Source organism: Eptesicus fuscus, chromosome 25, assembly GCF_027574615.1.
Source record: "Eptesicus fuscus isolate TK198812 chromosome 25, DD_ASM_mEF_20220401, whole genome shotgun sequence".
NCBI lineage: Eukaryota > Metazoa > Chordata > Mammalia > Chiroptera > Vespertilionidae > Eptesicus > Eptesicus fuscus.
The window spans coordinates 2,441,988-2,457,995 of record NC_072497.1 but is presented as its reverse complement, the minus strand read 5'-3'; the positions used below and the strand labels follow the sequence as shown (position 1 = coordinate 2,457,995).

The 16,008-nt window shown below is 53.1% G+C and overlaps 1 protein-coding gene across 2 annotated transcripts in view; it reads left to right on the top strand.

The window, feature by feature from the left end:
* The window catches only part of BLM (BLM RecQ like helicase), a 66,618-nt gene extending 62,883 nt beyond the window's left edge, over window positions 1-3,735 (top strand). For both annotated transcript variants that reach the window (XM_054713408.1, XM_054713407.1), the window contains one exon: window positions 3,411-3,735. In XM_054713408.1, the coding sequence (XP_054569383.1) occupies window positions 3,411-3,588 (178 nt within the window). In that variant the 3' untranslated portion in view covers window positions 3,589-3,735. The remainder of the gene's footprint in view (window positions 1-3,410) is intronic.
* Window positions 3,736-16,008: the final 12,273 nt, after the last annotated feature.

Here is a 16,008-nt window from a genome sequence, read left to right as displayed (position 1 = left end):
TTGAGTGAGGGAAGAAAGGGGAAGGCAAATGTGACCAAATTGTCACTTTCTTGTTAAGTCTACAAACATCTTGCATGTGCTAATTATTCTGCCAGGATACAGAAATTAAAAGCATTAGTAAATGTTAGTTTAATTTTGTGGTTTTTAATGTGCAAGTGACCAGCAGATGTTCTTCGGTGGGGACATTTTATTTTCTTCATTTATTCCTTCGTTTTGGGAAATACTCATTTCCTCAGGAGCCCACACAGAGTGAGAGTCCTTAAAAGGCATGTGGTCCAGTCCCCTGGGGTTTATGATGAGGAAACCAAGGCCTGGCCTGTGGGAGGCTTCCCAAGGTTGTACCAGCCTGGTCTCAGTTTTATAGGTAGACTGGACAGTGGCTCGCCCACACTTCCCCAGAGCTTTTTTTTTTTTTTTTCAATCCTAACCCGAGGATATTTTTCCATTGATTTTTTTTTTATTTTTTTAGAGAGAGTGGAAGAGAGAGGGAAAGACAGAAAGAAATATCGATGTGAGCCGAAACCGGTTTGGCTCAGTGGATAGAGCGTTGGCCTGCGGACTCAAGGGTCCCGGGTTCGATTCCGGTCAAGGCATGTACCTTGGTTGCGGGCACATCCCCAGTAGGGAGTGTGCAAGAGGCAGCTGATCGATGTTTCTCTCTCATCGATGTTTCTGGCTCTCTATCCCTCTCTCTTCCTCTCTATAAAAAATCAATAAAATAAAAAAAAAAAGAAAAAGAAACAGAAAGAAATATCGATGTGAGAGAAACACATCAATTGGTTGCCTCCTGCAGGAGCCCTGACCAGGGCCTGGGCCTGAGAGGAGTCTGCAACTGAGGTACGTGCCCTTGACCAGAATCGAACTCAGGACCTTTCGGTTCTCAGGCCGACGCTCTATCCACTGCACCAAACCAGCTAGGGCCCAGAGCATTTTCATTTCTACATGGAGTACCTGGGAAGACCTTAGCAATGGTTGTGATTTCATTTTTACTTGTTAGAACAAAGCAAACCATATTTTAAGTGATCATTGCCATTGGCTCCCTTATTCCGTTTTCACAACTTTGGTCTGTAAGAGTGAAGCACTTTGACCTGTGGCCTAGAACCTGATCTAATCAGAAGTAGGAAAGCCCTGACTGGTTTGGCCCAGTGGATAGAGCGACGGCCTGTGGACTCAAGGGTGCCAGGTTCAATTCCGGTCAAGGGCATGGACCTTGGTTGCGGGCACATCCCCTGTAGGGAATGTGCAAGAGGCAGCTGATCGATGTTTCTCTATCATCGATGTTTCTAACTCTCTATCCCTCTCCCTTCCTCTCTGTAAAAAATAAATAATAATAATAAAAAGTAATAAATATATATATATATATATATATATATATATATATATATATATATATCCTATCTAATAATAGAGTAACATGTAAATTACCATCACTCCGCTACACCCACGATTGGGCGGCGGGAGGCTGGGGGACAGGACTCGGGGTGGCCTATCCGGCCATTGAGAGGCACGGATCCGCTGCCACTGAGGGGGGCTACCCTGCTGTTGAGAGGCGCAGGGGGTGGGACTCCTGTCCCCTGTGCCTCTCAACGGCCAGATCCTCGGCCGCTGAGGGGGCCTGCTGTGGACACCCAGCTGCGCCTCTCAACGGCAGGGTAGCCAGGTGTCCGCGGCAGCCCCCCTCAGCGGCCGCGGACCATCAAAATTGGGGGAGCTGGGTGCCTGGTGCACCAGCGGACAGGCACCCAGCTCCACCGCGAAAAGCGAAAGCGTGTAGGGGACCCTACACGTGCATGATTCAATCATGCACTGGGCCTCTAGTATATATATAATAAGAAGTAGGAAAGCTCAGTCAGTTCCAAAGCCAGTCCCAGTTTTGATGCTGGTTTTTAATTAGCCTGTGTGTCTGTGATGGGATTCTTTGATCCCTAGAGCCGAAAACCAGTACGATTTGTTACTTTCTTTTACCTTTGTCACAGCCTCTTTGTGTCTGTGCTTCATTCTCCTCATTTCCCCAGAGCCTCTCTGAAAGATTCCCTCCAGTTCCACTGCTCACCTGGTTGAAGGTCTCTGCACAATGGCAGAATAAACATGGCTCTTTGCCAGGGTCCTTAACTCGCCACCCTACCGGAACTTGACCACTTGAGAAGAACACACAAGGAACGAATTTTGTTCCCAAGTTGTGTTCCCGGCTCCCTAAGCGGGAGTAAAATGGATGGGCTGGGCGAGATGGAGGCTGCTGTTGGCAGCTTCATTCTGTAAATCAACAGAGACAGCAGGTTTTTGCTCTGGACGTAATACCTCAGCAGGAAATCTGCATAGGGAAATCCAGGCTGCGGCTCTGCCGGCTTAGCACATCTTTGCCAGCTCTGTGGTCATACTGCCCTGGAGCAAGAGTGGAACGATGTTGAAAAACCACTCTTCACCTAGTCCCACCAGAGTGTCATTACCACAGACCGGTAGCCCCCGAATTCAGAGGTGGGAGGCCACTTGCCAGCCCCCGATGATGCTGTGGAATTCGTGTTGGGCATGAGTTCAGCCGGGTAACAAAGCAGCAGGAAATACTTGTGTAAGAAAAAGGCTTCTATAGAGAATGCTGCCGGCTGTTATCCTTGTAAACAGACGGCCCTGTGGGTTTTTTAAATTAATTTATTTATTTTACATTTTATTGGGGGTGGGAGGGAGGAGGAAAGAATCGCTATTATCTTCAGGCCAGCGAGGGAAGTGAGGTGCTTGAAGGACTTTGTAATGGGCTGTGGCCAGGGCTGCTTCCTTAACTGTAAAGGCAGCGAGTGGGAGGTTCAAGAACACAGATCTGGGAGTGCAGGCGGTCCAGCGAGCTGCTGGCGACGTGGCGGTGACAGAGACGTGCCAGACCCGAGCCCTCACAGGCCTCCCCAGGGAACCACATCTGCAGCCTTCCCCTGGCGGGGGCTGGGCAGGAAGAGGCTCGGCTCAGCTCTGCTCTGCTCTGCCCCATCTCCACGCACCCAGCCGCCTTTCTCTGGACTGGGCAATTCCAGAGTGTATTGTCCAGGCATTGGGGGCCTTAAAACAAGGTCCCCGTACTTTTCTTATATGATCAGAATGGATCTGGGTTCTGTTGTCCCAAGGGAGGGGTCTGATTATCAGCTATGAAAGGTGGTAGGTGGAGAGAAGGCACATGATTTGGCCTCAAGTCACAGAATTCAGAAACAGTCCTTGACATTTTAGGGAGATAAATTTGTCTGAAGAATAGCAGAGTCCTTTCCTCCTTGAATTGTAAAGGAAACTGACCTTACCCGGGGGGTTACCGGCAGAGAGACCCGTAAGACCAAAGAAAACCATGGGTTACGTAGCTCTTTCAGGTTAAGAGAAAAAAAGACTTTTTTGGGGTTTTATATAACATTTCCATTTTCTTTGTCATATTTTAGGAGATCCACCACATGCAGGAAGGTATCTCCTAAGACTAAATCCTCCAGCATCCCCGGGCCGGCATCAACTGCACGTGGTTCTCAGACGGCAGCAGGAATCGGTAGAAAACTGGGGATTATGGCTCCACCAAAGCCTGTGAATAGATCCTTCCTCAGGCCGACGTATGCCTTTTCCTAACAACCAATCTCAGTGTACAGAGCTCTTGTTTCCGGTTTGTCAGCATCTGACCATCTGTGAATATAAAGCTGTTACTTTTGTTATGCCATGTATAATTTTTACCCGTATCTATTAACGTTTCAATAAATGCTTGGGGTGACAGTTCTATTTTTACAGTAAACATTTTCTTTTGAATAAGCATGATTTGCTGCCACTGCAAGCCTTGTGGCTGCTGATTCGGAGAACCTCTGAGGCAGCAGCTGAGTCATCTCAGTGAGAGAAATTCGAAGCACGCGTGAAACACGGAAGCTGAAGGAAAAGACACGCATGGGACGTTGTAAAACTGTGAAACTTTCTGTAGAAGACATAAACAAAATGAGAAGACAGAGAAAATAGGAAAAAAAAAATATGACAAAGGAGTAATATCTGCAATATACAAAGAGCACCTCTAAATCATTAAGAAAAGACAGACCAGTAGAAAAAAGGGTGTGAGTAGGCTCTCCTCAGAAGAAGAAATAAAAACGACCCACAAATATCTCAATCTGCCTAGTTAAAAAATATAAAGTAGCACAATAAGTTGCCATTTCTTTTGCCCATGGAATTGTTAGCACTGAATAATACCCCGAAACCTGGGAACAACAAGAAAATGGTCAGACATTTTGTTGGTGAGAATATGTTAAATGTCGGCGTAGTCCTTCGTTATCAGGGAGTCTTACCTTACAAGACCCTTCATTAATAGGCTGGTTGGCCAGAAAGCCTTAAAGTGGAATTGGGCACCTCTTATCGGAGCTCCAGTACCCCATTTTTGGAGAAATCTTGTTCCTGAGCTGTAGGTAACTCTGGTGTCCACTTCTTGACCGGAGTCAGGAGCATAGAGCTGGGGAGGTCCTGACTGGACCACAGGTGTAAAGGTAGCGTGACTGGGAGCCTTGTGGCCTCTGCCTGGAGACTCAGTATTGGGGTAGACCCTGCACCCACTCTAAGGGACCACCCTTGGAGCTGCACACCTACTGACTGCCACATGGGACCTGCGTGTGGCCCACTTGACGGAGGAGACGGGCTGGACAGGAGTCCGCTGAGGGCTGTGCACTGTTGCCTCAGGATGCCTCCCACAGCTGACAGTTTTCGAGAAACCAACCTTCCAGCAAGTCCTGGCCAGTGGCCAGAAGAACCTTCTTGGAGTGAGGAAAGGAAATGGAGGGCAAAGTCGCCAGGAGATGAGGCTGCTGGGATCATGTCCCCCGTGTGAGGCCACCTTCCAGAGATGGCAGTGCCCAAGGACATCGGGCAGGAGGTCAGAGCCTTCCGCCGGCAGCAGTGCTGGCTTCGAGGGGTCAGGGGCAGCCCCGACACAGAGCTGATGTCACAGATGTTGAGTCACTTCCCGGCTCGGACCTCCCTCATTCCTGGATTAAGGACCTCATCTGCCTGGACAGTGGAGACTGCTATCCCCTCAGGAGTGTCCACTCTGCCTCGAGGGGCTCCCAGGCAAGGGGAAGATGGGTAAAGGCAGTGCAGTGGGAGCCCCAAGTGATGGGAGTGTAGCGGCTTTGAGCAGCCAGCACTGTCACCTACATCTTTCATCCCATCCCCCAGGACAGAGCCAGCTCATCCCCACCCTCCGGCAGGAATCCGAGGCCTGGAGACCTTTGACCAGGATCAGATGGCAGAGCCAATCCCAGCACCCAGCTCTTTTTTAAAAATTGCTGGGTTGGAACAGGCTCTTCGATTCCTGCAGGCACAGAAAACACGGGGCGATCGCAGGAAGACCGAAGCATACTGACTTGCCCTGACCAAAACTGGGGCCTCTGGCAGCCACCGAGATGGTGACCGCAAAGCCGCTCCAGGCTGGGCCCTGGTCAGGGCCCTCTGTGGGTGCAGAGGTCACCACCTGGGAAGAGGGGAGGGGCCAAGTCCACCAGGGGCTTCCAGCCTAGGACGGTTCACTGACCCACCCTCGTCATCACCCTCTGGAATTCACTGGGAGGACTGGAGTTTGAATCCAGCTCTATACACCTTCTCCCACCACAGGAACTCACTCTCGAGAGCTGACAGGTCCTTGCTTTTACCCCCAGGGACAGGGGACCCACTGCCTCACGGGAAGAGGAGAAACAGAGAGCCTACTCCATGCCAAGGGCTGTTCCAGGAATTGCACATAATTTACTCTTTTTCTCTCCCTGCCTCCCCCCCCCCGCCCCAACAGCCCTGGAGGCAAGCACAGGATATTGGCCTGTTTTTTTTTTTTTGCAAAAAAAAAAAAAAACAGTTCAGAGAGGTTATGTAATTGCCCATACCCACACAGCTAGGAAGCGGTAGTAAGTAGGGTAACCTACATTCCCGTTTGCCCTGAAGAGCCCCAGTTTACGTCTGCTGTCCTGGTGTAATAGTTAAAACAGTGCCTTTTCGTTCTCAGAAGTCCTCAGTTTGGACAAGATAAGGAATCCAAGTCGGTGCTCTTTCCCTGGACAATCCAACCTCCTCTCCCACCCCCAGTTTTCCATCCAGAGCCCCAGGGACCCCCTGCTCAGCACTGTAGGCCCCTGGGGCAAGCTGCAGAATTCTGCAGGCCAGCTGAGCTGCGGTTTTTCCCCAGAAGAGGAAGCGGGGGCTGTGGTCCAGGTCCCCTTGGTCTTCATAAGAAACTGCTGCTTCTCCTCCCACAGCTGGGGGTGCTCAGAGGCCCGCCCTGTCTTTGGGAGGCTCCCAGAGTCCCAGCCCGGACTCTCCAGCTCCAAGCAGCAGCCATGGGGTTCACCAAACCTCAGGCTCCTGCCTTGGCAGAAGACAATGGCCTGTGGGCTCTCCATGGAGGCCAGGGTAGAATCCACTAGATGCTGCAGCAGCCATGGCCTCCGTGGGGCCTCACAGGGTTCAGAGAGGCAGCTAGTGGGATGTCCCCGGAGACCCGCTCGCTGAGCCGGCCCTGCTAGGGGCTTCAGCCCTCGGTTGCTGCGAGGCAGGGATTCCATTTCTGCATCTGGGCAGGGCACCACCCGAATCTCTAGGATAAAGTTAGCCTTTAGAAAGCCCTCATTTCCCTGTTCTTCCCTCTGCGAGACCCGTGTTCTCTGTTGGCAGGAGAGGAAGGAGGGAGGGAACAGACTCCCAGGGAATGGGCCCCTGTTCCGGTCACTGCAGAGAGGACAGGACAAGAAGGTCGACAGAACCCCCAGGAGAGGAGGCACCCCCCCAGGCAGGGCTGAGGGCCAGAGGCTGGGTCCCTGTGGCCTGCAGGTGTGGGCACATGGGGTGTTGGCGTCACCACAGCATGGCTCTGCCTCCCACAGAAGATTCAGTGACCTGATGGCCCCTAGGCCCAGCCCTGTTCAGGATGCGGTTCCGCCCAGCGGTCTGTCCCTGTGGGTCCCCACCCAGGCCGCAGGCATCCCGCAGCCTGTCCCGGCCCCATGTCCTCAGTCTCTGCCAGGAGCCTCCAGGCCGCGCAATGGTCAGACCCTGGGGGAGCTCACTGGTCCCTGCTGCCTCCCATGGGGACCCTTCGTGGGACAGAGAACAGCCATGAGCCTCAGTGGGGACCTTCACTGCAGTCAGGAAGGGTCTGAAGAGCTTCCGCTCACAGACTTTGAAATCTCCACCTGCCCTGGCTGGTTTGACTCAGTGACTAGAGCGTCGGCCTGCGGACTGAAGGGTCCCAGGTTCAATTCCAGTCGGGGGCACATGCCCGGGTTTCAGGCTCGATCCCCAGTGTGGGGCATGCATGCAGGAAGCAGCCGATGGATTCTCTCTCATCATTGATGTTTCTATCTCTCCCTCTCTGAAATCAATTTAAAAAAAAAAAAAATTTTTTTTTTTTTTAAAGAAATCTCAACCTGGGAGGATTGAGAAACAGACCTATGGTTGGAGTCTTGCTCGCACCCGGCACCCTCAGGCCTTCTCAGTGAGCGGCCGTGAGCCTTTCGTGACCTGGGAGGCAGTAACCCCGCTAACCTCAAGACAGAAGCGTGAGTGTCTGCGGCGGCCGTGGTTTAACAGTTCGTGCCAGACACGGGGCCGCCCACGTGAGCCCCACTGAGACGCCGCCTGCATGACTGCACGCGCTCTGAGCAGAGACCACGCGCCGTCTGTCCCCAGCGTTCCCAGCACCCAGCCCAGCGGCCCCGCTCCTTCCGAACTAGCTGAGTGATCTTTGCAAGCTCAGGCCTCTCTGAGCCTCCATGTCTCATCCGTACAATGAACATCATACAATGAACATCATGCCAGGTCCCCGCCTCCCAAAGTGGTTGCGGGCACTCTTGTGGTCAGATACTCCATCACCATTCGGTGGCCAGGACACGGAGACCCAGGCATAGCCCTGGTCCTCGGTGAGGTCACAGTCAGCGAGGGCAACGGCCAATGCTCTAACACCCCGGGAGAAGAACAGAAGCAGTATTTGGGGCGTTGGGGTGCAGTGGGAGCCCCCAGCTGAGACCCAGTCCAGTCTGGGAGTCACAAGAAGAGAAGTTGGAGCCTTGAAGAATGGGGAGGAGTTGAGAGCAAGAGGAGACTTGGGGCGAAAGGGAAGTGCAGAGGTAAAGGGCTGGAGGTAGGAGGGAGCAGGGCCCATGAGGGGACCGCCTAGGGCTCAGGACAGCCTGGAGGGAGGCAGATGAGCCTGCGGAATTGGTCCCGGCTGAGGAATGTGGACTGTTCCCCAGGGGAGGCCCCAAAACAGGAGAGACAAGGTCTGATCGGAGCAATTAGAAAAACTGCTCTGACCCAGGGTCACAAAGGAACTGAAGAGGGTGGGGCTGGACACCTGCCAGCGGGCAGCAGGCTCTGATTTGTCCAGCGAGAGTCCTAGCAGCCTTCAGGGTAACAGGTGACAGGAATGGACAGATCCCCCCGGCCCGGGAGGGGATATGGGGAAGGGGAGGGCTGTCTCATGCTTTGAAGACACCCCAAGAGATGATGTTCCTCATCAGTGAGACCAGCAGTCCCTGCCCCTCCCAGTCAGCAGAACGCTATGTTGCCTGAGTGGTCCATTTGGGGGCCCCTGCTCCAGGTCCTATTTCGGCCCCGTGGACAGAGGATCTCCTACAACGTATGGAGTGCGCGTGTACGCACTCACTGCCTCCATGCTGGGCAAGTAATTTCTCAACTGCACACTTCCCCCACCCACCCCAAAGCTAACTCTGTAACAGCTTATTTTTTTACTTAAGAGCATGTGATGACTGCGCTGCTTACCGACCTGGGCAGTCACCCACAGCGTGTGGCTGAGCAGGACATGTCACTGTCCCACTGCTGCCACGCAGCCCAGCCCCGGACCCTGGTCCCCACGTGGGCTGCAGGGAGGGCCGTGCACACACGGCGATCAGCAGTTGTATGTCTCGTAAAAGACAGCTCCTTAAAAAAAAAAAAAAAAAGCAGGCTACAGACAGCATGGCTAGTAAAGATTTTATTTGTGACTTTATCTATGTGTGTGTTTGTGGAGGGGGGGGGGAGAGAGGGAGATATTGCTCACTGAAATATTAACAGTGGTGATTTTTACTTTTCTGAATGGCTTGACTTTTTACAACAAGCTCTGTGTCATTTTTATAATCAGGATAAAGCCGGGGAACAGCCACCTGGCCATCTCGGGGACCCCATTCCTGAGCAGAAAGCAACACTTCCTCACTTGGCCACCCTCCTCACTTTGAGGGGACAAGTGTCCTGGGTTGGGTCACCTGCCCAGGGACACTGGGGAGCACAGTAGGAGCCCTGGCTAAAGGAGAGGGTGCTGCCCAGGGGAAGGGGGGCCAGCCAGCCTCCAAGGCCTCCCCCCCCCCCCCCGCCAGGTCCTGCACTTCCTCCACTGGCCTGAGCTGAAGTCTGCGCTCTGCCCCACGCGGCCCCGCACTGGGGCCGGGAGGGCCTGCCTCACAGCAGTGCCGGACTGCATTTGTTGGGTGGCTGGGTAAATGGAGGGAACCCCTGAAGGCATCCGCCTAGACCCGTGGTCGGCAAACTGCGGCTCGCGAGCCACATGCGGCTCTCTGGCCCCTTGAGTGTGGCTCTTCCCCAAAATACCACGGCCCGGGCGAGTCTATTTTGAAGAAGTGGCGTTAGAAGAAGTTTAAGTTTAAAAAATGTGGCTCTCCGAAGAAATTTCCATCGTTGTGCTGTTGATATTTGGCTCTGTGGACCAATGAGTTTGCCGACCACTGGCCTAGACTGTCCTCCCCAGGGGGGGATGGGGCAGTGCCAGGCCTGTGGAGCACGGTGGCAGGCTGGTCATTGAAGGCTTCGCCCCATCACCACTTAAGTTGGCTTTCCCCAGACAAGTGAACGGGGCCTCAGTATTCACTTAGATATCTGCGTGTGTGTGTGTGTGTGTGTGCGTGCGTGCGTGCGTGCGTGCGTGTGTGTGTGTGTGTGTGTGTGTGTTTTGGGTTATTACTGTCTTATTCTCAGAAATCCCAGTCTCCCCATTTATTCATTTGGAGGTGCTAAGACCTGCACCATCACCAGCTTTGGTTTTTTCCAGCTCCCTGGTCTCCTTTGTGCCTGGCGTCCACTCCTGTGGGGGGAAGGCTTTGCGGGGGACCAAGATGCATGCCGTGGGGGGTGGGGGGACTCAAACATTCCCAGCCGAATGGGCAGAGGCCCAGGCAGCGGGTTTAACAGCTTCCGCGTCACAGGAGGGCCCGTAAAGCACAGCTTCGGAGGCAGCGGGTCTGCGGTGGGGCCCGAGGTGCTGCTGCCCGCCCCACCTCGGCCCCCGTGTTCAGAACCACTGGCCTCAGCAGAGCAAGGGAACCAGGTGTCAGCCCTCGGGGTGAGTGCAAACCTCGGCTTCTGGGAATTTTCGCTTCGGGCCTTGGGAAGGTGTCCTCTCCTTCGTCCCTGGTTTCCCAGGACGGCTGAGCTGCCTCCTCCCTCTGCGGTGTGCAAGGTGTTTAAGGATGTGGAACAGCCTCGCTCGGTGGGAGCCATTTGCAGGAAAGGGTCTGGTGTCACTAGAGAGCCGGGGCTCCAAAGCCGCTTCCAGCAGCCCAGTGCATCTTAAAGGGACACGGCCACAGGAATGCAAGCAGAGCCTCCCCTCCCAGCAGGCGCTTTGCTGAGTGAACTGGAGGCAGGAGCGGCAGGAATGAGTGTAAGCTGACATTTCCCAGGCCTCGCCAGCCTGTGGGGTCAAATGGGGTCATATAACCCCCCAAATTTGCCTGAGAGTGGAGTTCTGTCTCCCTGCCAGGCCAGGCAAATGCCACATCATGATATGATCCTTTGAGGACTCCCTGACAGGGGGGCGTGGGGTGCCAATGTGTTATAGAGGCTTTCCAGAAAAACATCTTTTTTTTTTTAATCCTCACCCAAGGATATTTGATTTTTAGAGCGAGTGGAAGAGAGAGGGAAAGACAGAGAGAAACATCCATTTGAGAGAAACACATCAATTGGTTGTCTCCTGCACACGCCCTAACTAGGGCCCAGGCCTGGGAGGAGCCTGAAACCGAGGTATGTACCCTTGACCGGAATCGAACCCAGGACCCTTTGGTCTGCAGGCCTACACTCTCCACTGAGCCATACCGTCTAAAGCTGGAAAAACATCTTTTTTGTGTTTACTTAAAGCCTGCCCTTTACCTAGATCCAATAGGACCCAGCTGCCCAACTGGGAACAAAGTCTCAGAACAGCATGGGGCCAGCCTCCCCCAGCTGTGAGTGCCCCCAGTTCATAGGCAGAAGGACTATGGCTCTGCAGTCAGAGTGCTTGAGGATAAAGGCCAGTGGAGTCGACTTACTGTGTGACCTTGAGTAAGTTACTTAACTTCTCTGTTCCTCAGAGATCATAATAGCATAACCCTATGGCATTGGTTTTAAGCATTTAGCAAGACACTGAGTGGTCAGCATGTAGCACAGTGCCGGCCACTCTCTGAGCATGAGCTGTTGTTACAGCGTAGACCCACTCTACATATTAGTTGTTGGTTGCACGCATTTGTGCAGAAGGTTGACTGGTGAGTGAACTGGACATAGTTTTCACTCATTGGGTTCACCATTCTCGAATTCATCCTTTCATAAGATCTCTCTTAGAAAAAGAAGCCTCCTTCAGGCATGGCCACACCCAGCTATCAAACCATCATAAGCATCTGGATTCCAGAGATTGGCAAATGGTACCCCATAACCTAGGAGGTCTCGATCCAGACCCCTGGGTGATCAAAAGATAGGCATGAGAGGGTGTCTAAACCCTTAAATTGTATGCACTGGTTTTGTGTGTCTATGCAGGTTTCTGGAAGAGGGGCCACGGCTTTCATTAAACTGGCCCCATCAGGTTCCCTGGACAGCGCAGCCACGCCCACAAATACCAGGGCCTTTCCAAAACCAAGACACTGAGCCAAAGACGGGAGCAGCTCAGATCTGCATCTCCTCCCGTGAGGGCCAGGCTTTCTCCAAAGTGAGGAGGGAACTTAACACAAGAAAACGGTGAGAGCAAATTAGGAAGTGTAAAGCCTCTGGCAAAAATGTGATGACAATTAGCCATAATAACAAACCGTCTGCAATGTTGTCAGGGAGATAAGACTCGTGGATCAGTGAGCAGACCTGCCCCAACGCAGACCCAGCGAATGGAGCGCGGGGCGGGGTGGCCACAGAGGCCAAGAATCAGACATGGAAGGGCGTGTGGAGTCCATGGTGCAGCTCCTGCAAAAATGGCCAAAGGACTTGCAGAATGGGTGAGTCCCGGCTCTGTCGCTCCTCAGGCACATGAGCCCTTAGCTTCTCTTAGCCTTTCTTTCTTTTTAATATATATGTACTAGAGGCCCGATGCACGAAGATTCGTGCAAGAATGGGCCTTCCTTCCCCTGGCTGCCTGCACCACCTTCGCTCTGGCCAGAACCACCTTTCTGCTTTCCCACTCTGCCCAGAGGCCCGGAGTGGCTGGGGTGGTGCCTGCGTCGTCGCCATGGCCATTTTTGTTGGGTTAATTTGCATACTCACTCCTGATTGGCTGGTGGGTGTCATGAAGGTATGGTCAATTTGCATCTTTTTCTTTTATTAGTGTAGATATATATTTTATTGATTTCAGTGAAGAAAGGAAGGGGAGAGAAATTGAAACATTAATGATGAGAGAATCACAGATTGGCTGCCTCCTGCACACCCCACACTAGGGATCAAGCTTACAATCTGGGCATGTGCCCTGACCAGGAATCGAACCTCAACCTCCTGGTTCATAGGTCAATGCTCAACCTCTGAGTCACACTGGCCAGGCAGCCTTGCCCCCGTGTCTAGGAGTCCTCAAAGGATCATATCATGATGTGGCATTTGCATGAGTAAGAGGTGGATCCATTAGGGATCCTGTGGGACATGGGTGGCCACGTGGCCCGTCTCCCTCCCCGGGAAGCTGTGAAGAGCTAGGAAGCCCGTGAACCTGGGCGATGTGTTCAGTGTCTGCTGCAGCAGTGGCCTGAGGTAAGTCCAGAGTTCGTCCTTCCTCCCTGGCTGCACCGTGTCTGACGGGTCAGGTGAGTCCCTGCCTCAAGGTGGCTTCGAGCACTTCCCAGTGCACCACACAAGCCGTAGCCATCGTCAGGATTTACTCACTCCCAGGACACACTTGGGGGCTCTGTCTGCCCTCTTTTGGCAGATGCTGTACAAACGGAGGGCTGGGGTTGGCCAATAGAAGGGCCTCTGGGGACAGGTGGGGCGGGAAAGACTGAAGAGGGGGAAGTTAGCGGGGAAGGAGATGTCCCAGAGAGAAATGAAATCGCAGCTTTGTGGCAATGGTGAGGTTCCTTTTCTCAACCCCTCACAAAAATCTCCAGCGAACTCTTTCCCGGTACCTGGCGGAATGGATCTGTTTTGAGCCCAGTGCCTCCGTTACTGAGCGCTGGTGCTGCTTGCATGCCTTTCCAGGAAATAGTCCTCACCGCAACCTGTGGAGAGAGCCCGTTATTTTTCTCGAGGTAGCTGGGGCGTGGAGGGCCCTGAAATGAGTGAGAGATGGACCCATTAAGGGTTGTTATGGGCTTCCTGGTATCTGTTACCAGGCTAATGGGGCAGAATGAGGACACAGCCAGGGGCTGACAATACCCAGGACACCCCCAGCAGCCTGGCCCAATGCCGTGAGGGCCCCAGCCCAGTCCGCTCATCAGAGGATCAGTCTTCACTGCCCAGTCACGGCCCCAACTGCTCTGCACCCCTTCCCTGGGGAGATGGGGGCCCTCCCTGACCCAACCCCTCTCCAGTGCTAACCCCACATGCCCCACTTTTCTTTTTCTTTTTTTAATATATTTCTATTGATTTCATAGAGGAAAGGAGAGGGAGAGAGAGAGAGAGAAACATCAGTGATGAGAGAGAATCATTGATTGGCTGCCTCCTGCATGCCCCACACTGGGGATCGAGCCTGTAACCAGGGCATGTGCCCTTGACCGGTAATCGAACCGTGACCTCCTGGTTCATAGGTTGACGCTCAATCTCTGAGCCACGCTGACCGGGCTCCCCCACTTTTCTGATGCTGCTTTCTCAACAGGATGGCTCCATTGCCACCTGGCCCGAGGTCATCGCCAGGCCCTCCTCGTGCTAAGAGCAGGGCTGCCAGGCAGTAGGGGAAGGGGGTCATTCCTCCGGGGAGGGTTGAGCTTAGTTGTTGCCTCCTGTCTGGCCACACCCCAGTGGGGCTCAGAATTCCCTTGGGCAGGGCTACAACTGTTTCCTCTCTTGGAGACCCAGAGATGAGAGGTCTTCATGCCGTGGACAGAGCCCTTCCTGCCCTCGGGGTTAGGGTACGCTGATCCCCAGTCTCTAGCTCTGGGGTTGGCATTTCCAACTTTTCAAGCCTGTCTGTCGCTAATTTGCTGTGTGATCTTGGGCAAGTCACTTCCCCTCTCTGTGCCTCACCAGTAGGATGAATGGTCCCATCTGCCCACCCACCGGGACATTCCAGAACTGTGAGATGTTCAGAGTCATGTCCTTTTACGTAATCAGAGCCGCATTCCTTTAATTGGACAAAAATGCAAATGGCTCTGGTAGATGACTCAGCAGTCCCCAGCCCCAAGCCTGCACACCCACATTGCTCTGGGTGTGGAGGGACAGGCCCCACCCAGAACCACAAGATCAGAATCTCTCTGGGCCTCTGGGTGAGCAGCACCTGAAGATGTGCATTTGTTTTTTTGTTTGTTTTGTTTTTAAATATATTTTTATTGATTTCAGAGAGGAAGGGAGAGGGGGAGAGAGATAGAAACCTCAGTGATGACAGAGAATCATTGATCGGCTGCCTCCTGCACGCCCCCTTCTGGGGATCGAGCCCACAACCCTGGGCACATGCCCTTGACCGGAATCGAACCCGGGACCCTTCAGTCCGCAGGCCGGTGCTCTGTCTACTGAGCCAAGCCAGCTCGGGCGGGATGTGCATTTGTAAGAGGCCGCCTAGCAGAGGAGTACAGACTTGAGAAGGCAGAGTGAGGGGAGAACATGCTCTCCCTGTCTCAGTACCTGCCACAGCGAGTCACAGTGATAAATTGTTTATGAAAAGAATGTGCTAATGAACCAAGAGACAATTTCCACAGCAGTGGCCTCCAGGGCCCTCCATCCGCCCGGTCCTGGCCGCACTGTGTGCGAGTAGGACACGCTGCCCGCTGGACAGGGGGCCTGGGGTGCAGAGCGTGGCGGGGATGGCAGGAAAGAGAAGACACGTAGACCACACAAGGGTGGCCATCGTGGGTGGCTGTCCTCTCCCCTCCTCCGGTACGTTCGAGGGGAACGAAGTCTGGTTCCTGTATTAGAATGAGTCGAGTGTCTGCAGGAGTTGCTAAATTAACTGAGACATGCAAGGCCACCCCGCCAACTGCCAGGAAAGGGAAGGAAATCACATGAGGGCATGAGTTGAAAGGGATCAAAAGCAGCTTCCTCGAAACTAATGGCTTCAGGACAGAGACAAGTTAACACGAGTATGACTTAGACATAAGAAGAGACAGTTTAAAAAATAACATCAGGCCCTGGCCGGTTTGGCTCAGTGGATAGAGCGTCGGCCTGCAGACCAAAGGGTCCCGGGTTCGATTCCAGTCAAGGGCACGTACCTTGATTGCAGGCTCCTCCCCGGCCTGGGCCCTGGTTGGGGCTCATGCAGGAGGCAACCAATCAATGTGTTTCTCTCACATCGATGTTTCTCTCTGTCTTTCCCTCTCTCTTCCATTCTCCCTAAAAATCAATGGAAAAATATCTTCTGATAAGAATTAACAACAACAACAAAATTTTTTAAAAATAATAATAACATCAGGAGATGCAAAGAGAACTTGCAGAGGAAGGACACACATTGAGGACCATTGCACATCTAAAAACTGAGTTACAACGTGGTGCGCACGTCTGAAAAGCAAATTAATGACATGGAGAGAAACTAGAAATGATCACAATGAATTCAGAGAAAAGGGACAAATACAATCAAGCAGTGTGAGAGAAGATGACCGTGGGACCCAGACCTTCCAGCATGCAAGGGGTTGGAGTCCCTGAAGTAGATTGTCCAGCAGCTAAAGC